At 37.5% G+C, this 27,548-nt stretch overlaps 1 protein-coding gene across 1 annotated transcript in view; it reads left to right on the forward strand.

Annotated features, from left to right (window-relative positions):
- The first annotated feature begins 1,661 nt into the window (after positions 1-1,661).
- The window catches only part of PHF14 (PHD finger protein 14), a 173,083-nt gene continuing 147,196 nt past the window's right edge, over positions 1,662-27,548 (forward strand). Inside the window, 6 exon segments of the mRNA XM_074836515.1 lie at positions 1,662-1,684; positions 1,686-1,781; positions 1,783-1,844; positions 2,412-2,522; positions 12,858-13,507; positions 18,253-18,397. Coding sequence (XP_074692616.1) covers positions 1,662-1,684; positions 1,686-1,781; positions 1,783-1,844; positions 2,412-2,522; positions 12,858-13,507; positions 18,253-18,397 — 1,087 coding nt within the window.

Below are 27,548 nucleotides of genomic sequence, written 5' to 3' on the forward strand. Positions count from 1 at the left end.
TATTTCAGATGCATAATTACATCATACACCATCCGGCCACCTCCATGTTCTATTTAAAAAAAGAAGACTAATACACCCATAACACACTACCTGTCTTCACAATACCAAAAGGAGTTTTGGCTCTGGGAAGGCTTGTGGAGGTGATACATGCAGAGCTCTACAGTAAGAACAAGTTCATCTTTTCAAGGTGTAGGAAAACTCATCTACCACCACCCGTCGAGTGCATCTGCTGTGGCATTGACTGTTTTAACTACAGATGGGGAACTGAAGGCTAGACTTGATTCAGCATTCACAAGGAATCTTCCCTGAATAAGCAAAGTAGGCTTTGAGCTTATAAAGTGGCTTTCTGAGACCAGAAATTACTGAGGAGCGTATGAGGAGCGGTTGAGGGAACTGGGGTTGTTTAGTCTGGAGAAGAGGAGGCTGAGGGGAGACCTCATCGCCCTCTACAACTACCTGCAAGGAGGTTGCAGAGAGCTGGGGATGAGCCTCTTTAACCAAGTAACAAGCGATAGGACAAGAGGAAATGGCCTCAAGTTGCACCAGGGAAGGTTTAGACTAGATGTCAGGAAGTATTTCTTTACAGAACGCGTTATTAGGCATTGGAATGGATTGCCCAGGGAGGTGGTGGAGTCCCCATCCCTGGAGGTGTTTAAGAGGCGGGTCGACATAGCGCTGAGGGATATGGTGTAGATGGGAACTGGCAGTGCTAGGTTAATGGTTGGACTAGATGATCTTCAAGGTCCTTTCCAACCTAGATGATTCTGTGATTCTGTGAGCTGTGCTAAATGTAGTGCAGGCTCCTGTCACAGACCAACTTCACATTCTCAACTTTATGCTCCCTCCATGCTTCATCAGAGAACTAGTTTGACCCTACTTGGCATTTATCCATCGTTAAACACACATCTTCCAATAACGCTCTAAGAATCCTGTCTCAAGTTTTCACGTGTAGCACTATTCTTGATCCTCAAGCTCTTAAAAGTCGTAACAGTGTGTCGAAGCACCGTTCTTCTAATTACAAAAACAAGTTTGAGGAAAGAGGCAAAACCTGGATTATTCCCTGAGTTTGTGCCACTTTATGGGGGGGCTAGCAACACCCTGTGTGTGCAGGGGCTGGGGCGGGGGAGCTCTTCGCGACTGAGGTGGCGTTGGGGTTCTTGCAAAAGGCATCAGCCCCACATTGCTCTCCTTCGCCGTCCACCTCTCACCAGTAGGTTTTGTGCTTAGCCCTTGGACTCGTATGATGCGGTCAAATAAAAATCCCCCCTTTTTTTCTTTTTTTCCAAATGTAATGTTTTGCTGTTTTTTCAAGAAGGCAAGAACGAGCTTGACAATGCTCCTTGTCCACAAGGAGCTCAGCTCTTAGAACAATACAAGCAGTTTTATCATGCTTCGTTTCAACACCGGGGAGCCGAGGCGGTGCCAGACGTGTTTTTGCGCAGTTTTCCCTGATAAAGGCGATCCCCTGCGGCCCCCTGCGAACAAACGGGTCTGCACCGAGACCTTGTACTAAGTGCTCCCGACGCGGGGACTACTCGTACCCCTCCCCACGGCCGGCCCAGCGCCGGCCTGGACGCTCCGTGCCCGCGGTCCCGGGCGGAGGCCGGGCACTGTTCGCTCCGCGCCTCCAACGGCGCCGCGCAGGCGCGCTCGGACGGCGCATGCGCCGCGGGGCCGGCGGCGGGGGCGCGCAGGCGCAGCAGCGGGAGCAGCCGCCGCGGGCGGGCGGGCGCGGGTCTGCATCCGGGTCGCCGCCGTGCCCATTGTCTGGGGAAGGGGCCGGGGCTCGGCGGCTCTGCACCTGAGCGCCCCTGCCCGCCGCCGCCTCACCTGCGCAGGCTTTAGTAAGTGATCCTACGCGGCTCGGCCCGCCCTGCCCTGGGCGGGCGCCGGGGTGCCCGCGGAGCGCCCCCGGCGGGCGGATCGCCGTCCCTCAGGCGCCCCGCGGCCCCGGCTGCCCTTCCCCCCTGCCTCTCGTCGCTGGCGCCGATGGATCTGGAGGGGCTGGTGGCTCCGGGGGCCTCAGGCGACCCCCCCGTGTGCGCGCGGCGCCGCTCCCGCCGGGGTCCCTGCGGGTGCCCGGGGCGGCGGGGCACGGCCGGTCGGTGCCGTGCTGGTTCCCGGCGCCTGGAGGGAACGCCGCCGCTCCGCCGGGCAGGCGGCTGCTGGCTGGCCCGCTGCGGGGACCCCCCTCCCGGTGCGCCTGCCGCCGCTCCGCTCCCTCGCCTCGGGGACGGGGTCGCCGGGACCCCGGTGCCGTCTGCGCCTGCCGGGCGCTCCTCGGGCGCTGTGGCGGAGGCTGCCCCCGCCCCCCACGGCCGTTCTGCCTCTCCGTTTGAGTTCAGTCTCCGTAACGATGCTCAGTTCTCATTATGCCACCTAGTAACAGTCCTGTGTTTTTTTTCCTGCAGTGGACCGCAGTTCGAAGAGGAGACAAGTGAAGCCTTTGGCAGCTTCGCTGCTGGAAGCTTTAGATTATGATAGTTCTGATGACAGTGATTTTAAAGTTGGAGATGCTTCAGGTAAATATGCTTCCTCATCTCCTCGGTTCAGAGTTATCTCATTTTTGGTTTATGGTTGCTCATTTAATATCGTATGGGAGACAGAATGCTGTTAGTGAACTGTTCGGACTTGGAGCCACTTGAAGTTCAGTGACTCGATTGAATAATTGGAAGTTCTTATGCTGCAGATAAGAAACAACTGATTAAACAAAACATCCATAGAATACTTCAATTGCAATTAATTTTTTTATCAACAGAAAACTCATGATTATCAAACAAGCTGTAGCTGAAGCATTTGAGTAGCTTCTGTGCTGTCTGCTTTAGCTGTATCTATTGCTTTTTGCTTCTTCAATGTAGAGATAATTATTTAAATATTCACTGCATTTAGTACTGAAATAAGAATGTTCTAAAGCCTTTTTGTTTTGAATAAGTGTGAATAATAGTTTGTTGTGGATTCAAGAACTTGTCAGTTTCTCAAGGTTAATTCTACTCGGGTGAGGGAAAACCTTAAGCAGAAAGATAGTCTGTTCAGGTTTTTCTTGTTTTTTTTACAATAGGCAAACTTAAGGTGTCTGTTCAGATAGCTACTGCAGAAAGGTGTATGCATTTCATACCAGAAGGAAGTCCTTGCCTCAAAGTATTTTTGTTCTGCAGTCTTTTCTGCATGTGCAGATTCCTGTATCTGCAGTGAACATCCACAGAAAATGAAAGTAAACAAGATGCCAAAATAAAATTAATAAATTCAGTTATATTGGAAGGAAGGGAAAGAAGGGGCAGGACCATGTTTGTGAATAAACTGCACATTGGATGTTCTGTGGCATATGCTCAGAAAAATAAGCAAAGAGATGCAGGATGTGTAAGATGTAAGGGAAGCATTATGACAGCTTGTCAAATAACTTTGTTATTTCTGCAGTGGGGACTCAGATCAAGGTTTTCATGTGAATGTGTCGTGCAAAAATACTCCCCATCTCCCTTTAAAAGCTTATTTTTTAACGACGAGCGCCTCCTTATTAATGAACTTAAAACCACTTTATCATTTCTCCAGCGCCAGTTTTAAGGTATGCCCTAATGCTCCTCATTGGTTGTTTTTTTTTTGTTTTTTTTTTTTTTCCCCAAGATGAGAGATATTTCCCGTGGTTGATCTTGTAGAAGCAGGCTGCAGAGACTTAAGAGAGTAAAACTGATGTCATCTTACCAATTTCATGCTAAGATTTTTGGGGGCTTGTTTCATTTAGTTTTTTAATCTTGTTTGGGGGATTTTTGATCCTTTCTATTGAAGGGCACTGCCTTTTGTAAAGACAATTTGCCGTAAAAGGAAATGATTTTCAGTTCCCAAAGAAAATCTCCTTATTCTTGAACAATAGTCTAGGCAGAATTTAAGGGAAAAGGAGGATTGGAAATGGAGTATGGGAGATGGATACATAATTCAGAGCAATATATTATTTGATTAAAAGACAATATTTATTTAAAATTAATGAATAAAGCTTCCTGACTCAAATATGTCTAAATGCAGAATATTCATTTGTAATTGATACCCTCTTTGACTTTTAGGATATCCTATGTACACATGGGGGGTGTGTGTCAGTGTCTAACCTTGAGAGTATTTCAATCTCAATTTCATTTTGAGGTAGTTGGATGGGTTTTGCCTTAAAAAAGCAACACTGAATTGAAACAAGCATATGAGAAAAACTGAAGTTCTGCTTAGAAAATTTTTTCTAATTACTGTTTTGTGTTCATATATCTCATATAGCGTTGTTCTGAAACTTCAGAACCTATAGCTATCACTTGTACTAGAAATTAATGTTCTGTTTAATAAAATTTAAAATTTAGTGAAAACACTTTGAAACAGCAGCAGAGTTTTAACATTTTACACTTTATTCAAAGATTTTTAATATCAAAGGAAAAAGTTGTAAGGGTTTGGAGAAGTTGGGTAGAAAGTTATTAAACATATAACCTCTTAAGTTGAAAGAAAAAGGAAACATTTCTTATGTGAAATACAAGTTAAATAATAGTTGCAGGGTATTTGAAACAGAACATCTGTGCTGATTTAAAATGAAGCTGGTATAACATAGCCTTAAATTTGATTGTACCTAGTCAATTTAGATTTGAATGGAAGAAGTGTAGAAAAGGGACTTTTTTACATACACACATATAAATAAATAGATAATTCCAAAATTAGATATATATAAGAAGAATATACGTGTATTCACACAAGCAACTCTAGTAGGCAAATTTTGGATTGTTGCTAATAGAAAACAGGTTTTCCTTTTTTTTCCACTGGACTCAGCCTTCACAACATAATGTGTATGTCTCCAATACAGTCAGGACTGTTGCTCTTTTTCTTCTATGACCGTAGAGGTCTCTCCATGTGCAGCCTGTTGCAAATAAGTATTTTGGTATTTGTGTGAATTCAGAATTTCACTGTGTAGTTTGCTTACAAAGGGAAATGAATGTGACAGAAGGAAGAAACAGTCTTTCTACATTGAAAATGACCATAAATTCTACTCATGCACTTGGAAAAATCCCGTAAGTATGGTAACTCCACAGCTCTGCAATGTATGTTTATCTGATTCACAAATGCACATGTAGGTGTTTAAAAAAAATACAAAACAAATTTTAAATTTAAAAGTTAAAGGACTATTTCAATACTGAATTAAAAGAATTCTGAAGTTGTTTACTCCTTGTTGATTATGTTGCATCCATATGTATGGGCTTCAGGATGTTAAGTGACGTGCTAATAGATGATATTGTGTAAGCCTGGGAGGACTGAGCCCTCAATATCTAAGCTTTTACACATGTTCATTGTTCTGTCAAGTTTCTGCAAGATGCAGTAAGGATTTGAGAAATTGATATTAAGTACTTTTAGAAAGGAACTGGCGTTTCTGTATTTTTGTATTCAGTCCTGATGCCTTGGTCAATGTTTTTTCATTACAGAAAATATTTCTAATCACCTAACCTCCATTTCCACAAAAAAAAAAATCCATAGGAGATATGGCCTTTATTTACAGTATAGTTAATTTATTTTCTTTTGGATTTAGGTCACACCAGCAGGCAGTCACCTCCTTTTCCACTTTAAAGATCTCATTATTTTGATATGCCTTTAGGGAAACTGATTTTAGAACTGTCATAGTCTTGTAAATTTGGTTAATCTAAATAGTTTTCAGGCCTGTGGGTTTTTCATTATGTTAATACTGAACAATTTTTTAATGGCTGCTTTGTTTTTATGTAATAGAAAGTAGTAATGCCATATTTTAAAGTACTGTATTTTTCTGTTTTTTACAAACATCTTGAAAAATTTGTTCCTTGAATAAGAATGTCGTATGTAATCTTAATGTTGGATCAATGAAAAAAAAGTCCCTTTGGAATCAGAGCATACAAATGTGTGACTTGAAATGATGGTACTGCAGTACACTCAACTGAAGTTTTTTAATAATATGTTTCACAATACAGATCAGTTATTTGAAATTTTGATTTTTAGTTAACTAGAGCATACTTTGTTGTTTTTTTTTTTTGTTGGTGTTTTTTTTCCTTTTATGAGAGTAGCTGGAGATACACTGAAGTTGGAAATCAGTGTATAATTGTAATTCCCAGCAGGATTCCAGAGCAAGGATTTACCAATTTTCTTCTCTCTCATCGGTGAAATCGGTCAGTTTTTGCAGCTCATACACTGAAATTGAAATGATGCAGAAAAATGTAGTGTGGTCCCTGAACAAGAAAGATTTGTGAATTTAAGGACTGGCTCTCTCAGTGTAGATAAGAAGAGCATAGTTGAATGATGCCTTGAAGAACTGGATTCTGTCACTACTTCTGCTACAAGTCTTGTAGACTTAAATTTTTAGAGTCAATTGTAAATATTTGGGTTTTTTGGTGTTGAGTGTGGAGCCTGACTTGCATAAATACTATGTACTATTATTGCAGCTGAGGTCAGTAGCATCTCTGTTTAAAATGTGTAATGATCTATATAAATGAATATATTAGGTATACTGAAAAACCTGTGATTTGACCTAGAAATAAAAAGTTGCAAATATCTTTACCTTTCTGTAATTGGTTTCCTCTTAACACAATGGAGATTCCACTTCCGCTTTCTTGTACAGGATACTGTAATATAAAGAAACGTGTGCAGAGCACCAAAATATTGTAGTGATAAACGCTACTGAAATATTGATGAAGAAACTAACATGTTTGTGTTTGAGAGTAAACTTAAATGACATGCAACAGAAAAGTTGTAGGGTGTTTCAGTAGACAGTGAGGAAGGTAAGAGAAAAGCTTGAATAGCTAATCACTTGTAAATTATCACATAATTGCATAATCTTAATTGTTACAGTCAAGGCTTGACTTTGCAGCTGTAATGTGTAGTCCCTCAGAGTGGAATTCCCACTGAGAAAATGGAAGATACGGGCATTATGTTCTCTTGGGTTATCTTCTTCCCAAGTGCAATCTTTTATCCGTACAGATATCTGCCACTTGAAGTAACACTTCGGACTGACTGACGAGCATTCTGAACTTACATTCTCTTTGGAAACATTGAGATTCATCTTCTTCTGTGTATTTGCTGACAGCAGAGGAGTAATGTAACAGAAAGCTAGGCTTTCATTCCAGTGTCTGTGCGTTACAGTGTGGACTTAGTGATGGGATGACATTATTTTTCTTTGTTTTCCCCCTACTGTGACTCTTTGTGCCTTGTCTTTCCAGTCTGTCTGTCCATTATGGAACCCTTGCTGGTAGATTCAGTGTTGTTCTGCTTGTTCAGTCAGTCTGAACAGGATTTTTGTGGTCTTCTACTTTACTTTCTCTTGCATCTCTTTTTTGTGTGTATGTCCATCTCTTTATTAACTCCAGCTTGGTGGGGTGGTCTGTTTGCAGCCTGGCCACCTCTGAGAGTCTAGATGTGCTCAGTGAGGATGAGATGTTTCAAGCGTTTCTTGAGCATATACTTGTTACCATGCCTCAGACCCTTAGACTAGCATGTCCCAGACACATATTCGAACTGTCTCCCAGATGTCACTTCCCTTGTACAAGATGTAGAACTCTTAGGTGTTTCTTGTAAAAAAATACATATTCTAGCTCACTTTTCAATAATTTGTATTGGAATCCAATTTCACGGATTATTTAGGACTGCAGCTTTGCTGGGGAAAGACATGGGGTAAGGAATACTTCATCTCAAACAAGTTTGATAATGTTAGAAACAGGGACACTGGGAAAAAGCAAGCAAATTCAGGAGGTAGGGTTGCCATCTGTGTTGTAACATTGTAAATAAATAAGGCATTTCCCAATGACTCAAGTCAGAGTTGGCAACCTTTAGTTTTGAGTGCTTTTACGACTTGAATAGACATCTACTGAAATTGTGTGATGTAGTTACTGCTAGTGTAGAAGTGAGGAAACTGCTTACTAAATAACTTTCATTTATGTTCTATTTCCATCCTTGTTCTGTTAAACTAAATACTTGTTTTCTGAAACAAGTGTAGTCACGGATCGGTGATCAGCTTCTTTTCCTACTCTGCCCAGTCCATATCTGCAGTTAATACAGATTAGATACTTTTTTCCAAAACATTATTTAGAAGTGAATGTCTCTGCTTAGAACAGTAATATCTTAATCTATGTTCATTTTGGTTTGTATGGTCTTAATTATGTTACTTTGGACAGTTCCATTTTTAACTGCCAGCATTACAAGTGTTGAATTGCCAGTAGTCTACCAATGTTTAATCTTCACACACTGCAAAATAGCATAGAAAGCCAGTGGTATATATCTAACTGATGTTAGATTCTCTTTGAGGTTATACTGAAAGTGAAGTATTATGCCTTTTCAATTCTTGCTTTCACTATAGTTCTATTGGTCTTAGCATAATGGACCTCTGTGGCATTAGTCTAATAGACAGATGTGGTCAGGATTTTACCAGTTGCACAACTCTGGCTTTGATAATTTAAAAGTTTATAATTTCCATATATGATCTAGGTTTTTTGTCTTATTTTAACATCCAGTTATTAATGTCATAACTTTCTGGTTAGTTTAAGCATTTCTGTAAGGTATTTTTGAGTCTTTAAAATTACTTGCAAATTCTAGATCAGTTGTATAGGAAGTACAGCTGCTTTTACACGTTTGGTATAGCACATGTGCAAAGTAGTTTTTGTGACTGGAGCTGTTCTTGTAAGGAAGTTTGTGGGCAGAGGCTGTTTGTTGTCGACAACTGCTTTTTGCAGTGCTTTCTGCTTTTCCGGTCTGTCAGGGTGCAAGCAACCTGGGTGAGGGATTGTACGTGGCATGTGACATGGTGTTTCAGCAGAGATACCTGGGTAATTTCACATCATCATGTCAAAGATTTGTCGTCCACCTTGTGTCTGGGAGAAGGAGGCTAAAGGACCGCTAGACAGGGTGATGGTGAGGGAGTGGCTTTAACCTCCAAAAGAATTAACCTCACTTGTAGTCTGTTTTTTGTTACTGCCCTTGAAAAGAGGGTCTTGTGAAGCAGACTGTGAGATGACTTCTCCCATGATGCCTGTAGGTTGTTATTGAACAATATTATTTAGTAGGAGTAACTCCAGACATGGTAGTTGTTTTCTGTATTGCATGTTCAGTTTTTTGCTTGTTTTCAATGTTCCAGGATCCTGGTTTGTATTCCTTGTATGTAGCTGTGAGCACTTGGGTGAGACTCAACCAGACAAGACCCAGTGGGGGAGGAAGAAGAACTTTCCAAAATTATTCCAGATGGTCTCTTCTGCTATCTGGAGTTGGTTAGGCTTTGTTAGTGGAAGAGACAAGCCCAAAATCGAGTCCATGATTTCCTTTAACTAGCTTATCCTTCAAACTTCACTTAAGTCAAGCAATAAAGCTGCTTTTTACAGAGCTGCTTGTTAAGCTAAATACTGCATTGAAGCATCAGCCTGTTTTCTGTGAGTGGGTGGCCACGTATGTCCTTATGTAGTGTAGCACTTACTCTCTCTATAAATGGATTTTCTTAGAATATTAAAAAAAAAAAAAAGAATCACAGGGTACCATGTTTAAAGTTGCTTGTAAAATGGTCCTGCAAAACCCTGGGATGATTTTTTTTAACTGTTGTAGTGACCTCAGTAGCTTTGTCCTGAAGTTTTGTGCATAGTACATATTATACAAGACTTCACAGCTGATGTCGAGATTAGTAGTCATTCCTGTTCATTTTTATTAAACTTTTTTGTATGTTAATTCTGAAGCTTAATATGCTTTCCTGGAGAATTCTCAGAATTGTCCTCTTTGGATTTGACTGCCACCTGCTGTTGTGCTCAGTAGAGCAACAGATACAAGGTGTACAGGAATGACGCCTTTTCTCACAACCGTTATCTCTCCTATTTGTTCTCGGTGAAACTCTGTATTCTTCACCCTTTGACGGTGTATCTGTTCCCATTTTTCACTGAGAGTAGCTTGACTTTTCTCCCATAGGGAATGACATGATATGGTTGCCAATTTGAAAGAGCCATTCTTTAAGAATTTCTTTCAAGGAGAAAATTGTATACTACAGCCTCTTCCTAACTGAAAGTGCATCTGACAGAAGAACACCTGCGAAAATAGCTGTTATCACAGAATAGCTCTTTCTAGAAAAGCACCTATCACAGTGGATGCATTCAGAAGAGGGATATCCCTCACTATAGGTATCTCTTGTGTATAAGTGCACACAGAAAGGAGAATACAAAGCATAACGTGCAGGCAGAAGGCAAAGAGAATTTGAAGGAGAGAAGTGAATGAAACTAACGTTTATTTGTTCTCTGCTTTATATTGTTTGCATGGCATAAAGCAGCTAGAGAGCATTCTTAGTGCTGTAGTATTGACGTACAAGACTCGCTGTTGGTAACTTATAGTTGTCTTAAAGATCGAACTATACCCAAACTAAGATTCCCCTCAGAAAATGAAGTGGAAGCTTAAATTCACAAGAAGTCTAAGCATATTTAGGAATGGACCAGCACAATTAAAGCATCCAAACAAATGACTATCATGGAGTTATGGTGGGGAAGTAAACCAAAAGAAAATAATGTAAGGTAACTTAAAAATAGAGTTAAATTAAGTTTAACATGGTAAAACACTATACTACCTTATTTACAGTAAGACAAGTAGTGCACATTGGCACTCAGAACCTGTGGGATGAGATACAAAAATACATTTTGCTTTTAAACATACATATGGCACTTATATTAGACATTTATAGTATAGATTGAGAGTCTAGCTTTAGATGTTGTAAAGGGTTATGTGAGAGCTGGCAAATATCATAGAATGGTTTGGGTTGGAAGGGACCTTAAAGATCATCTAGTCCCAACCCCCCTGCCATGGGCAGGGACACCTTCCACTAGACCAGGTTGCTCAAAGCCCCGTCCAGCCTGGCCTTGAACACTGCCAGGGAGGGGGCAGCCACAGCTTCTCTGGGCAACCTGTTCCAGTGTCTCTCAATCCTCACAGTGAAGAATTTCTTCCTTATGTCCAATCTAAACTCTACGCTCTTTCAGTTTAAAACCAGTCCCTCTTTTCCTGTCACTACATGCCTTGGTAAAAAGTTTCTCTTTCTTATAAGCTCCCACTATATATCGGAAGGCCGTAATAAGGTCTCCCTTGAGCCTTTTCTTCTCCAGGCTGAACAACCCAACTCTCTCAGCCTTTCTTTATAGAAGTGTTTCAGGCGTCTGGCCATTTTTGTGGCCCTTCTCTGGACCTGCTCCAACTCTAAACAAAGCTACTGTAATTTAAAAATAATTTTTTAGATTGCAAATTAGTTAATACTGTTTTTTATTTCTTAGGCATGCCTAAAGAGTGTTTTACTATTTCAGAACTTCAGTTGTACTCCCATTACTACCATGAAGGCTGGTAGGCGTAGGGAAATGACTGAATTATTCTTTTCTCAAAAGACTGTACAATAACTTTTGTTACTGCATTCTCATTTTTTTTTTCTGGCCTTCTAAAGGTTAGAATGTTTGCAGGAAACCTTTTACTTTCTATTGGCTTGTAAGGGGAATGCTAACATTAATGTCCTGATCAGTAGTAGTAACGCTGATGGATCTTTTTTGTTGTTGTTGTTGATGATAATTTAATCTCCTCATCATATACTTCCGTATACAGGTATATGCAGAAAAAAACCAAACTGCCCATTAAATCGAAGTAACAACTGAATTACGGGCTAGTCATAGACAGTGTTCTGTGGGGTAGAAATAAATGCCACGTGAAGTGTGTAGCATGCTGGCCCCCCTGTTTATTTGGCTTTATATACGGAGATGAACGTGCACAGAAGTTCTCTGTGTAAGGTGATACTGAATGGTGGGGTGTTTTGTGTGGTAACTAAAGCGATTAAGGATTTTTTTTAAATTTACAAGCATCAACATGTTTCTTCTTTGCATCTATGCGACAGTGCATCAAGAACTTGGTGATGGCTCTGAACAAACTGAAAACTGTAGCCATTGCTTAATTGATACCTGCATTGGGTCAGACAACTTTATATTTTCTTGTTAATTTTAAAAAATTTTTCCTGAGTTTTTCTTCTTAAAACTGATACTGTAAATGAAAAGTAGTAAGTGAATATATGATGAGAGATAGTCAAGGTGGATGATGTTTATAAAATTGACCAAGTTGTCATCTTTTTCAATAGTTTTTACATGTACTTTATAGTACAGATGCCTTATTTTTGTGATTTTTTTTTTTTTTTTTCCATACAGATCCTCTGCTGTTCTTTTCTATTGCACACAGATTGGCCTGTGTTAATTAATGGAAATAATGAGTACACACAGAACAATGCTGTATGAGTGGTATAAGGTTAGAATTTACGCGTTGTTGTGCAGCTGCAACACTGAATGAGGCATAGTTTATGTGGGATTAGTAAGTGAAATAACACTGGGAATTAAAAGAGCCCCCAATCCCAGAAAAACAAATGTGAACTAAAAATGAAGGTGTGGTATTATCCATACTATTGTTAGTATTTGTTATGTAAACTCTTCATTTTGTAATTTTAAACTTCTTCTATGGGATAGCTATTTTATTTTGAAGATTTAGAAAATGCCTCCAGAAATTAAAAACTGGAATGCTCTTTCTTTAAGATGTGAATTCACACGGAAATTATTCTGTGCTACTGCTTATTGTTAATATGAGCTGCAGTTCAAAGGAACATTTAACGTTCATGTAATAAATTGTGCCATCTTTTTTTTGCCATCTTAAAATGCACTCATGTTTAACAGATTCTCAACATACCACTCGAAATAGCGGTATTTGGACACCAGCTGAAAAAATAGGTGGAATACCTTATGAGGGAGGAACATGCATCATTCTTTTGTTTAACAACTTGCTTCAACAGATTTTATTTTTGGGGGTACATTTGTGTCGGAACTTTTTTTAAATTTTCATATGCTCAACAGATTCTGAAGGAAGTGGTCATGGGAGTGAAGATGCATCAAAGGACAGTGGTGAAGGTTCCTGTACTGAATCAGAAGAAAATATCTTGGAGGAGGAACCAGCAGAAGAGAAGGTAGAAGAGCAACAGCCAAAAAGCTCCACTGAAGAAGAGGTGCCAACAGCAGACAAAGAGGTAATTAAAACTGAAAAGAAAGAGCAAGAAGATGAAGAAGAAAAGCCAAAAAAGAAGAAAGAGAAGGAGAAAGCAGCTGAACCTGATGCTGTGACTGATGAGCAAACAAATGAACCAAAAAAATGGAACTTACGCAGGAACCGACCTTTGCTGGATTTTGTATCGATGGAAGAACTAAATGATATGGATGACTATGATAGTGAAGATGACAATGACTGGCGGCCGACTGCTGAGAAGAAAAAAGGAAAAAACGCACTGCGAAAAGAGGGGAGTGATGGCGATAATGAGGATGATGAAGATGATGGGAGTGGAAGTGATGAGGATGACAATGATGAGGAAGGTAATGAAGAAGATAATAGCAGCACGGCTAGTGATGGAGGATCCAAGAAGAAGAAGAGTAAAGTTCTTAACAGGAATAATGCAGATGATGAGGAATTGACAAATGATAGCCTGGCTCTTTCACAAAGCAAGAGTAATGAGGTAGTGCAACCAACTTTCTATAATATATCTGTTGACAAATGGAAACTACTCCCCAGTAGCTATTCTGTTAATTTGAAAAGTTAAACTGATTGGTTGGAACTGTTTACAGGAATAAGGGAAACAGCAAAATTGTGCTAAATAGGCACTGCATATTAAATAACCTTGCTTGGACCACTTGACCAATCTAATGCCACTAAAGTCAATAGAGAGACTTTTGGCTTTAGGGGGTGTTGGATTAGTTCTAAAGCAAGTAGGAGGTCCAGTATGCAAAGAACACATTTTAGTGAGACTTCTAATTCTGCTTTAGTGTAAATGTTGCATATCTGTGATGTTCTAAAAGTTAAAAACATCTGTGACATTCATAAAATAGCTAAATAGCTAAATGATAGGTTATTCTTTATCCCAGCCCTTCTTTGAGACAGACAGTTCAAAGTCTGAACACTAAGTTCACTGATAGAAGAATTCTAAGTAAAGAAATACGCACACTGTGTTTAAAATCAAATAGGATAATCATGATAATTTATATTGGGTTTGCTTATAATGCTCACAAATGAAGTAATTTCTTCAGGACTAAAAAGCATTTGGGGAACTATTATTATTATTATATTAAATATCTTCTGATTGCAGAATGTGAAAATTATGTAAGTCTTTAATAATGTCACTTTTTTTTCCCTGTGCACAATTACAGTTGCCTTGAAGGTTGTGCCTGAGGAAAAACTAAGATATTAGGTTGTCAGGATGGTTGACATCATGTCCTGCAGTAGCAAAATTTTAAACAAAGAAACAAGAGTTGCTGTAAAATCTACATTCAATTTTCAGGAAATAATTGCAATGTCAGCATAACATTTGATAAATAATAGTGGTATGACGCTATTTAAAATTCTGCTGTTCCATTTAATCTTTATTTTAATGTGTAAAATGACAGGGGACTAAAGTATTTGGAAGAATCAGTGGACTCTGTTTCAGATACTTTGTGTATTTTATATATATGATTGCAAATGAGCTGTGCTGTTTAAATTACTAGTGATTGGGGGAAAAAAGCATAATTCTGCTTTTTTTTTAAAAAACTTTTTGTATAGGCATCTTTTTTCATTGTCTAGCTCTGTAATTCTAGTGGTGTTACCTGTATTCTCTTGGCTCAGGAACAGGAAGTGCCCTACCAGTACTGATGAGAACTTCAGATAGAGATAGACAATTTTTTCAGACTTGTTTCCCATATCAGATTGGAGATGAGTCAGCATTCTTAGGGATCTATTCTTGAATGTGTCCGTAATTTCCATTGACTGGAAAAATTAGGCCTGTTTCAGAAACCCAGATCTCTCCGATGTATCTTTTGTGAAGCTTCTTAATATGCCTGGACCTCAGATTCTGTTCTTGCCTTGAATTTAGTACATTGGTCAAAAGATAAAATCAAAATTTGAAAATTTGAAGTTCAAATCATAATTTTGAAACTGGCAATTTATCCTTACTGCTGTAAAGCAAAGTACTGTTTATGCATAGGTCTTTAACAAGAAGTCTTGCAATGGTGAGTATCTGTAGACTGGATTATAGACTGTAAGTTTTAGTTTGATACTCAACTGTATTATAACAGTATACTCGCCACTACTACAATATTTTAAAATAGTAAAAAAAAAAAGGGGGGGGGGGGGGGCAAAAAATCCTGTCTAGCAGACAAATCTAGCAAAATCTCATTACACTGCAGAATCTAAGTTCTTAGAAAACCAGATGTCTGAATGCATGATTAATTTATGAAAGAAAGTTCAGGTAATAAACTCTGAATATGTTGTAGTGTCCTTAATATGCATTCTTCCTTTCCTTTACTTTCGGAGGAGGGGGTGTTGGGGTGGGTTGTTTGGGTTTTGTTTCTGTAATTTTTATTTTACTTTTCTACATTTAACAAAAATATTTTGAGGTCTGCATATACACTATTTTAAGCTGTGCTGTAATGAAATACTATGTGCTTTTCTACTGTATTAAGCACAGAATACAAATTTAGCTTTCTTTTCTAGGGTTAAGCATCTTTAGTAGATAAATGGTGCTCTTCTGTTTTTATAATTGCTACAACTTTGTGGGATTCTTCTCAGTGAGATTTTTTTTTTTATTCCTTTAAAGTTAGAAGTATATAGGCATATAGCTTGAAATGCTCACTTTCTTCATTAACACCACAGAAATGGGAATTACATAGTGATTCAGCTGCAATTCTTTCTCTCACTTGGGTAGGGAACAGGTCTTGTTCAGGAGTTGGCAGCAGTTGCCATCTGTAGGTAAAAGCTCCCATGCTTTACACAAGTAAGGTCAGCTTCTGGGATGGGGTCTTTCAGGTGCTTACGTGGACTAAGCAGGGGAGAGCAGCATACATTCCAGATCACTCCTTCTCTGTGTCTGCATAGAAAATTAAGTTGTTCTGCTGCTCTATTTGACCTGTTGGCTGTCTTCACATAAGGTAGACCATAATGGATGGGATCCTCATATTAGATCCAAATTTGATGCCCTTCCATCATTGCTTGTTTCTTTTCTTTGCCCATGTTTGTGTATGTTCTCACTGCCTAAACAGCTAGTGTTATTTCAGTGTTGTTTTTACAGTGCAATTATGTTTATTTAAAGTAATAGTTTCTTTTTTTTTTTCTTGTTTTCATTACCAGACTTTGGGCTTCTATAACAGTAGAGATCGCAAATTGCTTTTAAACTTCTGTTAGTGAAGCCAAATATCAGTTTAAGTCAAAGGTACTGTCAGAAAAAGCTGATTTCTATACAGTTGCAAGATACATCTAAGAAGCCTGTGCCATTGCACAATTAATCTGCCAAGGTTAGGGAGTATCTACTGCCATTTTCGTATCTGTAATGTGAATGGTAAACTAAACGTGAGTATTTTGAGTAACAATGTGCCACGGTATTTTTGAAAAAAATGTTCCAGTTTCTTGCTTTCCTCAAAATGCTTTGCAAGTTTGTCCTAAAAGGAGGATATTGGACGAAATGCTCCTTAAGTCTGAACTTCTGTTTTTCACAGTTAGTTACCTTCCTGTAAGCATGTATGACTGTGTGAATGGTTGTATAATCTTTCATTTTTACTTCTAGATGAGGGTTGTGGTGGGTTTTTATAGGTCATGTTTCCTTACGTTGCTTAGAGAAAATGAATGGGAGATCCAGAAGCCTTTCCTAACTGCTACAAGTATGTGTTTGACCTTTCCTAGGTCAAAAACATTACATCAAGCCATCTCTGTTACTTGAGGTAAACTATTTGAGCCCAGCTTTAGGTGGTAAGGTTATTTTACCCCTTTATCTTGCTTTAAAAGGAAGTGAAGATTCCCTCCCTTGCCCTCCAATAACCTGCCCAGTTAAACCTAAAGTACAAAGAGACTTTGTTAATGATATACTGAACATTTTGCGTGGAGACTTACTGTATCAGATTGCGAGGCTATCATGAAATAATTGCTTAGATTAAGTGTGAGAATTTAAGATCCTTGAGGAAGAATACCTACTTCAGGTAGCATTCATGATACTTTTTATCTGCTTAGGCTACACAGGCACAGTATTGGTGCTGTGGTTTATGTCATAAATGGGGGATTAGAATGAGAGAAAGATGTTTGAGAGGGCATCTTCCACCTTAATTTTATTTCTTTTTCTGGTAGGATAACAGAGCAGTTTTGGAACATTTTCAGATTTCTGACACTTTGAGTAGATGCCATTTAGGCTTCAGCTGTCAGCCTCTGCTCTGAAACTATTATTTCTTTATACTGCAATGATTATTTTTTACTAGTGTGCCTAATTTCACACTTCCCTATATGCCTTCATATTACCAATGAAGGTAGTGCAAACTCAATGTTTGCTTTTAGTATGAAAAGAAAAGAAAATATATGGAAGCCATGAAGCTCTTCTTTGCAGAAGCGACAGAGTTTGTATCTCACAATGAAAATAAGAAGCCTAGATGGTGTTTATGAAAAAATTTAAATTTACATACAGCTTTATTTGGTTTGTGAAGCACTCCTTTGTGTTTTTTTAGAGAAATTCCGTATTAAAAGCCACATTCTTTTTAAGTGGTATAGCTCACGTTGAAGGTGGCCAAAACAGAGCAATGTACTTGTTCTGCAAATCCTTACTCCTGTATATAATCAGAAGAAAATAAGTTGTTATAGTTTCAATAAATCATACGGTTTTTCATAGAGACATAAATTTGCATTATAACAAAATACAACTGAGTTGATAATTTGTTATATTTTACCAGAGTGAAAACTTGGCAGGCTTATGTTAGCTGTTTATTTTCAGATTTTTCAGATCCATCTGACTACTTTTTTGGAAGGTGCAAATTTTAACAAAATGAAGCAACTTTTCTGAATATTGGGACATATAAAGGTCACCTTTGGCCTTGGCATTTCATTGTGGTGTGGGGTTTTTTTTCCTTTTTAATGGTTTCTTTGGGGTGTGTGTTTGTTCCTTTTTTGTAGACCATAAATGGTTTGAAGACATACATGTTTCTGTCTGAGGAAATAAGACCCTTCTCTGGCCTTTAGATCTTAACAGATCTGTAGGTATATTGAGATCAGTTTGTATCCATCCTTTCTCCCAGCTCTTGTATTTCTGGATGAAGTGTTTGAATGTTTTGTCAACAATGAAGCTTTTAGTCTTGTGAAAATAATTTTCCATCTTTTTTGTTTGTTGTTCAAAAATTGAGCAAATAACAGATCTTTTGTTTTAAATAAAATTGAAGTTCCTGGCATAATATGTGTGTCTTCATTTTTCAATATTAGGACTCATTGATCCTTGAGAAGTCTCAAAATTGGAGTTCCCAGAAAATGGACCATATTTTGATTTGTTGCGTTTGTCTTGGAGATAACAGCGAAGATGCTGATGAAATAATCCAGTGTGACAACTGTGGAATAACAGTGCATGAAGGTAATGCAGCCCTTCATTGTCATTGCGCTAGGAAAGCCTGTGCTTTGCTTTTAATGAAATTTTGACTTGCTTTCTTCAAGAAAACCGAAGCCTTTGAACTCTGGTACGTAATATTTTGTAATACTACATGGATCCTTTTTAGTGGTGAAACATCCATCTTCTGCTTTAGCAAAGAAAATATAAGCAACTACGGGACAGGACGTGGTCTTACAGATACCTATATAATGAATCACAGTCTGCAAATAAATAGCTATACATTGTATTTTCAGGTCTTTATGATATTAAATGTATTTTTGTCTTTATTTCAGTATATGAATTTGATCGCATAACTGAGATATAAGATCATGAGACTAGGAAGTTTTCTAAAAGGAAAGGGTTTTTTAACATATATTTTTATTGTACCAAAAAGGCAGAGAGATGGGGAGGAGGAAAGGAATTGTCCATGGCATTTAGTTGTAAGTGAAAAGAGCTGGCTTTGAACTTTCTCGTAATTTTCATTGACAACTTGAAACGGAAATTTTAAAGTTAAAACATACTCAAATCATTGTCTTGCTAATTCCTTCAAAATCTAGTCTATGTGTGATATAAATATAGGAGGTCTGGTTTTAAAGAAACACTTCTGGAATGATTCTAAGGTGAGTGTATCTTTAACAGCCTTACACAGAAGGTGTTGTTGCTTTTGAAAATGGAAGGTAGAGTGGATGCTAACACAGAGAGGCATGCCTATTTTGTTGAAAAACAACCTGCATTTTCTTCATTAATCAGGTTTCCTTTTAGTATTTCTGATATCCTGTACCTCTTTAGGGCTTCACTTATTTTTAAGGTTTCGAAGGAAAATGAGATAGCCTTCCATCTTTTAATTTCAAGGATTGAAGTAGCCTTTCATTCTTCAAAAGCATGAAAGGCATTTATTTAACTTATATGGTTCCCTTTGTTTTAAAACTTTTTGGAGCTGTTTAGCATGCCTTTTCAGGTAGGAAGTGCTTTTATTAATACCCTACTCCCCTTTTGTTTTCTCATAATAGATTGAAAGCTATTTCAAAACAGTATATTTTATGCATTGAGCTGTAGTTCAGTTCTTTGCTTAACATCAGTTAGGAAACTGAGGATGGAATTTCTGTCCTCAGGTTCAGGTGCCTTATGTTAAATCTCAGAATCTACTCTTAACTCCTGAACGCCTGTTGTCGTCCTTTGAAGAGCTAATCAGTACTGTCGGTGGAGCTTAGAGATCAATTTAGTTGACCTAATTTATTTATGATGAGCTGAATCACACTTTAGGTGCCTTTGAGGGCACTAGTCAGGTATTCATTGACTATAACAAGTGTTATATAGGTGTCTTGGTATACTTGCAGAATTCCTTCCTCTGTGTCCGTGAAGTTTTTGGAAAGGAATGTGCAGAATATATTAGAGATGCAGAAAACTACTAAAAGTTCATTTTATAGACTCTTGAGAGATTTTTTTTTTTTCCCCTAGCACAGTCTAATATTAACTCATGAGAAAAGAAAAATTGAATGAAAGTGTCTTTTGCTGATAATTATGAATGCCTATTTGAGAATTCCCCAAACATTACATACAGTCTAAACTCTAAAGCTGTGGAGCTCCCTGAAAATGCTTCTGTAAGATTGATTTAATGATCGTGCTGTTAGTCTTGTTAAAGTGCAGAATGATTGTGATAGAAAAATGATCTTCTGTCTTTTTAGAATAAAATTATGGCAAATTTGTTTTTTATTCCAGAGGAGTGCCTTAAAAATTCCCAAAAGACCACTTCCTCATTTTTAGTTTACTAAACCTTTTTCCCTGCAAAAGGTAAGATTATAGCTGGCTTTCCTCCACAGAAAAATAGTTCCATAGTTCAAAAGTCACTTGAAGTTTAGTAGTTCTAAATCTGTCTAAAAGTAATTGCTGCTGTTATTATTTTTAAGGTGTTATAGGCAAAGATTCTCTATAGTCCCAGTGATATAAAGAGTACAATGTGTATATGTTTCTTTTGTTATTGCAACAAAGTAAAATAGATTGATTCAGAATATTTAAATTGCTAGTTTGTTCTGATAAATTCTGCAGTCTTCGTAAGCTAATCAACTCTGGGTGCTGGTTAATTTTTCACACTTATGGTTGAATGTTTAGTTCTTTACAATTCATTTTAATAATAAATAGTTAAAAGTGTGTGTAATGCAGTTGTGAAGATATGTTTGAATAGGTGAAGTCTTGGAGAACAAAAATAAACTGTATAGTAATTGTTGACTGTGATAAAAATGTAAATTTCCCCAACAGCAACAAGCTGAACTTCAAATCAATGGTAAATGCAATTTGGAAGTTTACCTGACCTTTTATGTGTACGTTTCACTGCTAGATATGTATATCAACTTGTAAATACATAAATATAGTTTTAAGTAGAAATGAACTTTTTTTTTTGGTGTATTTTTTCTGTACTTTGATATTTTATAATAAGACCAGGTACTATTTTAATTTGGAGCTTTTTTCAGTAATTTGTTTAAATAATTGCAGCAAATCAAAATTGTATAAAAGTATTTGGAACCTCTTAAGTTTTATTTTAATTCAGTGATACATAGGTTCAATAACCTGGAGATTTCTGCACTCCTGTGCAGTGGTCACTGACTCATTCTGAATTCAGGAGTAATAAATGAAGACAGAGATTATCGTAAAGAAGTTCCAGTCAAAACCAAAATGCAGTGTAACAATTACTTTTTGTTCTGTTGGCTTAATTATTCAACTCAGATGATTTCCAAAAATAAATTGAGAAGTATTTGAAGAAACAATTATTGTCTAATCATATAAACATTGCTTGCAACCTTGAGGATTATTTTTTAAATGTTACTACGATCAAGGTTTACTGTTAATATCATTGGCTTTAATCTGTACCTCATAACTGTGTGCCCAGATCATGTTACATAGGCTGTATTATAAGAAGTCCTGTGTACTCTTACACACATCTGCTTCATAGTTTGAAAAATGTGTTCTGGTAAAGAGCGAGTTTGTTTTGTAAGCACATTGGAATCCAAGAATTTGTTCTTATTTTTGCAGGTTTCCTTTAGTAGGTAGATTGTTGTGGCTGCAGATGCTCTGCTGTGTCCTGAAATTCGCTCTAATATTTGAGCTTCCAAGTTTTTCAGAAAATGACATTTCTAGCACAGTAACAAATTTACGAGGCTCCTATTTAAGAATTGGATAGAAAACAATGCAGTGATGTTTACCTGTGTTTGCCTGCAGTTGGGAAGGATAATACGCCCATTTCCTGTGAACTGATTTTGATACTTAGCAGTTCTCTTTTCCCTAGGATCTCAAAGCCAAGATGCCTGTTACCCTGAAATGCCCAAACAAAGCTGCTGGAATACTGCAGGGTTTTTCTTCATAGTTTTTGCATGCAATTTCAAGTTGTATTATAAATTGTATGTTTTCTCTACTTTTCTATAGCCCTGTAGATACTTATTTGAAAGGAAGTGCACTCCTTTCACACCCTACTGATGATATTGCTGATTTGGTTGCTCTTTCCTTGAAGACCTCATTTTCTCTCTCCTTGTTGACTATTACAGAAACTTTTTTACTTCTCAGGGAGGGGTCTTATACTCTTGGCTTGTGCCTTGTGCTCTGCTGAAGTCTGTCTAGCACAGAACCTTTCAGGTGTCTGGAAAAGATTTTTCTGTGGTGGCTGCTTTTGTATTTAATATGAAGTTATTCACTAGCCATGAAAATGCTGCCCTTGAGTCGAGCCTGTGTCTTCTGGACACCAGGGCTCCCTTCCTTCCCTGGCAGGGGGGCTCTTGCTCTACTTGTGCTACTAGTCAAAGGGCAGGTCCCATGCGATAGTGTGGCCCTTTCACGTGAAGGTGGGCCTTCCAGTTGCGATCCCTAAGTGGCTGCATGGCAGCATAGTTGTTGGCAAGAATTTGTACCCTCTTTCAGAGGCTAAGCTAATGCTGCCTTGCGTTTTAAGTCAGGGAGGGTCTAGATCTCCATTCTCCCTTGCTTCAGTAAGTTTTTTCTATTGCTGTGCATACTGCTCCATTACTTGTGCACCTGGGTACTTGGTACTAGTGCCTTTTCCTTTTGAGTACCTGGTGCAGTCATGATTTGTATTCCTTTCAGTTTGCTCAATCAACTATTATGTGAGGTTTTCCGTGAGAAAACACGGGTGATAACTCATCTGGGAACAACTCTGCCAGCACTCATGTGGAACACAGCAACATGGCCCAGAGTTAGAGGGGCATTCTGATTCAGACCTAGAGTTGTGGACCCTTAATAAACACTTGCCTTACTGACAAGTTTTGATATTGGTAGAAATTCAGTTTCCTGTCCAGTGCAACTGTTTGTTGTGTGATGTTCATATCACCTGCATGGCCTGCATAACTTTTCCAAAAGCTATCTTTGCTCTGCAGACATATTTCCAAAAATCTATAAACTTTGTGAGGCAAATTACTGGTTCAAAATGACAGAAATCAGTAACTACCTCTACAACTCTGTAGGTAGCATACATGTGATGCTAATTTAGTACCCACTCTTATACTTTGCATTCATCTTTTATGTCTAACAGCCTGTAATTAGTTAATAAGTCCATCAGTTAAAAAATTGTTCTCATTTCACATATCAAGCTTTTTGCAAATAGAAGAAGGAAAAAATGTGAACGTTGATAGGAAAAAAAAATCTTTCTTACTGAATTTGTAGTAGTATAGTTGCTTTTTGGAGTGTTTACTTCTGTGTGGAGATAATTCTCATTTCTTTTTATAAAAATCTTCTTTAGGCACTAATCTGTCATTTTGGATAAATGTTTTTGTGGTAAGATCTTGTAATAGCAGGACACCCCCAACTGTGGTGTCAGGTTTTTCTGATGTACTGATTGCAGCATGTCTGAAGAAAACGTCTGGTGCGTATCATAGCATGTGCCATAACTGTAGGTAGTACACTTGCCAGCTACTGCCTTGGGTTAGTTGCTGTGAATTAAGTGAGAGAAGCTCTACATTTTTTCCAGCTGTTCCTCTTCCATCCCCTCTTTTTGTTTCTTACTTTACTGTGATGTGCATCACAGGGAATAAAATTTCTCTTGCTCAAAGCAATAGTGTAGTTGCCATATGCTTTACAGTGTAGTAAAACATTTTTGCATTTCAGTTTTGTTGCTTACCCTTGTCTGCTGCTGTCTGGTATAAAAATTCTTTTTGCGAGATCATGTACTTTAGTACTCATTTACTAAATAAAAATACTGTTCTGAATTTATGATGCGTGAATTGATTAATGTCTTTATTCTAAATTGTTGGTCCAATTAAGGATTGAATAACATGTTTTGAATACTGTGATCTCAAAGCATTTAATTTTGCAAATCTACAGTTTACCTTAAAGTTCTTGTTTTTATGATCTTTCTAATAAGATCATGTTTCAGAGTATAGTTAGATGTAGTTAGCGTATGCAGATGTTCTGTTTGACTGGCAAAAAATTACCCTCCCAGAGAAATGGAGTAACAGATGCAGCCAAGGCAAGAATTAGATCTCTCTTCCCATTTCCCTCAGTGGTATAAATTTCAGAACAATTGTTTTAATGGTAGCATTTTAAAGTGTTTGCAACTTCATTTTAATGACAATCACATAAAAAATAAGCTACTGACAGAGTACAATGACTTTAAAATCAGGGAATAAAAAAGTTTGTTTTTTGTACAAAATGACATACATTCAATAGATGACTTGGCTGTAGTCATAATATATAGATGCTGCTTGTGGAACAGTAAATGTTGTGAGAGTTTTATCTTCTTGGCTTTCATGTGTTTAAATTCCTAGGTTAATATTATATGGAACCAGTTTTATCGTTTAGTGTAAGAAGTATTCAAGGAGGTGGCAGACATAGAGCTGTGATACGGTAATTAAGAATATACAGACATAAGGATTTAATGAACTTTAGTTGGAAAGGGGATCTCAGGGGTATTCTGAAGATCCAAAATTCAGAATTTTTGTGAACATTAAGGAAAGACAGCATGCATTTTGAGCAGTATTTAAAAGTTGTTTTATTTTCTTCAAAGTATTTTCCAGTCAAAGGGGTGGGGTGGTTGATTTAATGCTGAATAGGTCACAGGTGCAGTCATAATAACTGAAGCCAAACATGTTTACAAGTTGTGCATCTTTTCCTCTGTTGTCCTGTCAATCCTTAAGTAGTCACACCATCTACACAAGTGTGGTGCTTTTAGAAAGAACCTAAAGAGGTTGCTCAGGAGATTTACTTGTATTAAGCCATTGCATTGCTTTCTGTTCCAACACCAGCAATTCCCAACAATTCATACAGGAAAGCTGGATTGGACAACTTTTGCTTGGTCATCAACTTACTCGAATGGAATGATTTATCAAGCAGCAGCTTTGTATCTGCATGTTTATGCATTTCAAAGAGTCATAAAATTAATGCTTTTTAAAATTGTTGTTAATAGAACCAAAATAATTCCTTCAGCATAGAAAAAGAAGGCAGAAAGTAGTAAGTTGAACCTATGTTGTACTCAGCAGTTTTAAGGATCCTAAAGTGATATATTTAAAGAGGTAATAATCTGTTACAGATAAAAGAATATTACTGTAGTAAAAATACAAAAATATAGCTGCTTTTAAAAACTCTGAACTCTTGATCTATGTATTCTAACTTTTCAGACAGATTTGGACAAAAGTGCATTTAGATTTTTTTATCACATGCATTTTGTACTGTAGGTCTGATTTAATATATAAAAATTCAATTATAGCCATGCAGTAGAAAACACTTTTTTTTTTTCCCCCCCCAGTTTCAACTTAAGGGAAATATGAATCCCTTAGCATGACTATTATAAAATTACTTGAAACTGGAAAGTGAAAGCCACTGAAAGTGTGGTCTAGATCTGCAAGTTCATCTTTTTCATTGATGTTAATTAATTGCATCGGCTTGCTTGAATCTATTTGATAATCTGTTTATCCACAAGTCTAAATTTTGACAAAGATGTGTAGCATTCTGTTGTTTAAAAACATGATGTTAATCTGACCAAATTAGTTTTTCTGTTGGCAGTTAGCATTGCAATTTGTGATAACAAAAGAAGAAATAAAGGCAGTATATTGAGAAATTTTAAGAATTTATTTTTTTAATTTTGACACTACAGATGCTTACTAGGTGAGCAGCATTCCTCAGCTCTGCCAGGGTTTTCATTATGGTTGCTAGTTAATAATCAGAAAGTAGATTTCCGTTTCTTGAAAAACTGTAAGGTATTTAAGTTTTTTTGTTTCTCAATATGTTGGAACAATTTTGACCTGCTGTAGTTAGGCTGCAGAATTAGCAAATGTCTAGTACAATGAATACTGTAATGTTTATATATAGAAGTGGAGCAACTCACTGTAGAGACTGAGGTATTTATTCTGGATTAACTACCACATGTGATCAGAGCACTGGTTATGGAAGAATAGATTAATACCCTTGCTCTGGTTTGAACTGGGCAAAGACTTCAGACTCTTTCACATCCTGGGTGAATGCTATAAAGATCTTAGCTTTTCATTGTTCCAAATACACTTCCTTGGACTGGAATTCAAAGTTTTAGCAAAATTGATGTATTTCTACAAAAGGGTTTTGATCTGAAACTGCTTTTGCCTTCATATCTCACTTGAAGTGAAATAAAGTGGTTTTCTGTTCCTTGTACATTTGAAAAGAAACCATTACATCTGCTCCTGTACACATCTGGCATCTTAATGTCAAATGACATCATCATTGTGTTATCTGTCACTCTTTAAATCAGGACAAATATATTTTGTCATTAATTATTTTTTGTTCTGAGATATTTTGCCAGTTTTGAATCATGTAAGTTTTATTATTTAAAAGTTGAGCTACTAGTAATTTTTTGCTTCACTATATATTTTTTTGGCCTGCAAGGAACTTTCACTGCTTTTTTTTTTTTTTTAAAGGAATTTAATTCTCTTCATATACATACTAATTTTTGGTGTCAAAACCACATGCAAGATTTGTCATATTTTGTAGCTTTACAGACATTTCATGTATACAGCTGTTCAACAGATTTATATTGTCTGTATGGATATTACATTGATTAAATCTGATCTCTCCTTTGGTTTCTGTTATCACTTAACAACCCAAAGGCAGCAAATGACTGTAGCAAACTGTGGTGGTTTGACCTTGGCTAAATGCCAGGTACCCACCAAGTTGCTCTATTACTTCCCCCCCCCCCCCCCCCCCTCCCCTTTTTTTCTCAACAGGGCAAAGAGGGGAAAGAAAATAAGATAGGACGCAAACATAAGAAAAAATTCTGGGTTAAAGTACTTGTCTATCCTTAACAAAAAAATACAGCTTAACAAGTGGTTTTTAATTAATTTTGGGACTCAGCTCTTCATTTTGATAAGTATTATTAGATGAAATTTAAACCTCAGTTGCTGGATACCAAGACTTGAGTAGAAATTATTTATGGTGCATTACCTAATTACCTATTTAAAAGTATTTTTCATAAAGCTGAGTTTTGTTTCACTACTTGCATACATTAGTTCTAACTCCTCCTAGAAGGTAAACCCACCAGACTTGTTAGTAGAATTCAGGCTCGTTTTGGAGCATACTGAAATTGGTCCATGCCACTACTCAGTTAAGAACAATTACAAAGTGCCTTCTCTGAAACCCTGCACTGAAGTTTTTTTCCCCCTGTGGTTAACGGTAATGATCTGATATATGTGGGTATAAGAAGCTACCACTAAGTGCAGCCTTTTTGTTCTTTACATGACTTCATAGCAAACAAGGCTTTGTATTACAGCTTTGATTCTGTAGCTTTATTTGGCAGTGTACACCAAGTCAACAGCAGTTTTATGGGCTGGATTTCCTTCTCTTCAGCTCTGTTGTGGACAAGATTGTTTCAATGTATTTATCAGCAATGATTAATGGTAATCTAGTCTATTTTCTCCAGCTAACGACCACCTCTTTTGCCGGTTGTAATGGTATGGTGTTTAGCTTTTGCTATATGGCGGTTAGGGAAAAGAGTAAATGTCTCCTTGTCTGTTATAGATCTTAAGCCCTTTAAGGGTGTCACTAAGACTTATGTACAAATTGGGACAAAAACTGTGGGTTAAAAATCCAGACAATCTTTTTATCTACTTGAAAAAAACCCTAGATTTGCATTGTTACAGAAACAATGTTTGATGTCAACACATATAAGGGTGGA

Source organism: Strix aluco, chromosome 1, assembly GCF_031877795.1.
Source record: "Strix aluco isolate bStrAlu1 chromosome 1, bStrAlu1.hap1, whole genome shotgun sequence".
NCBI classification, from domain to species: Eukaryota; Metazoa; Chordata; class Aves; order Strigiformes; family Strigidae; genus Strix; species Strix aluco.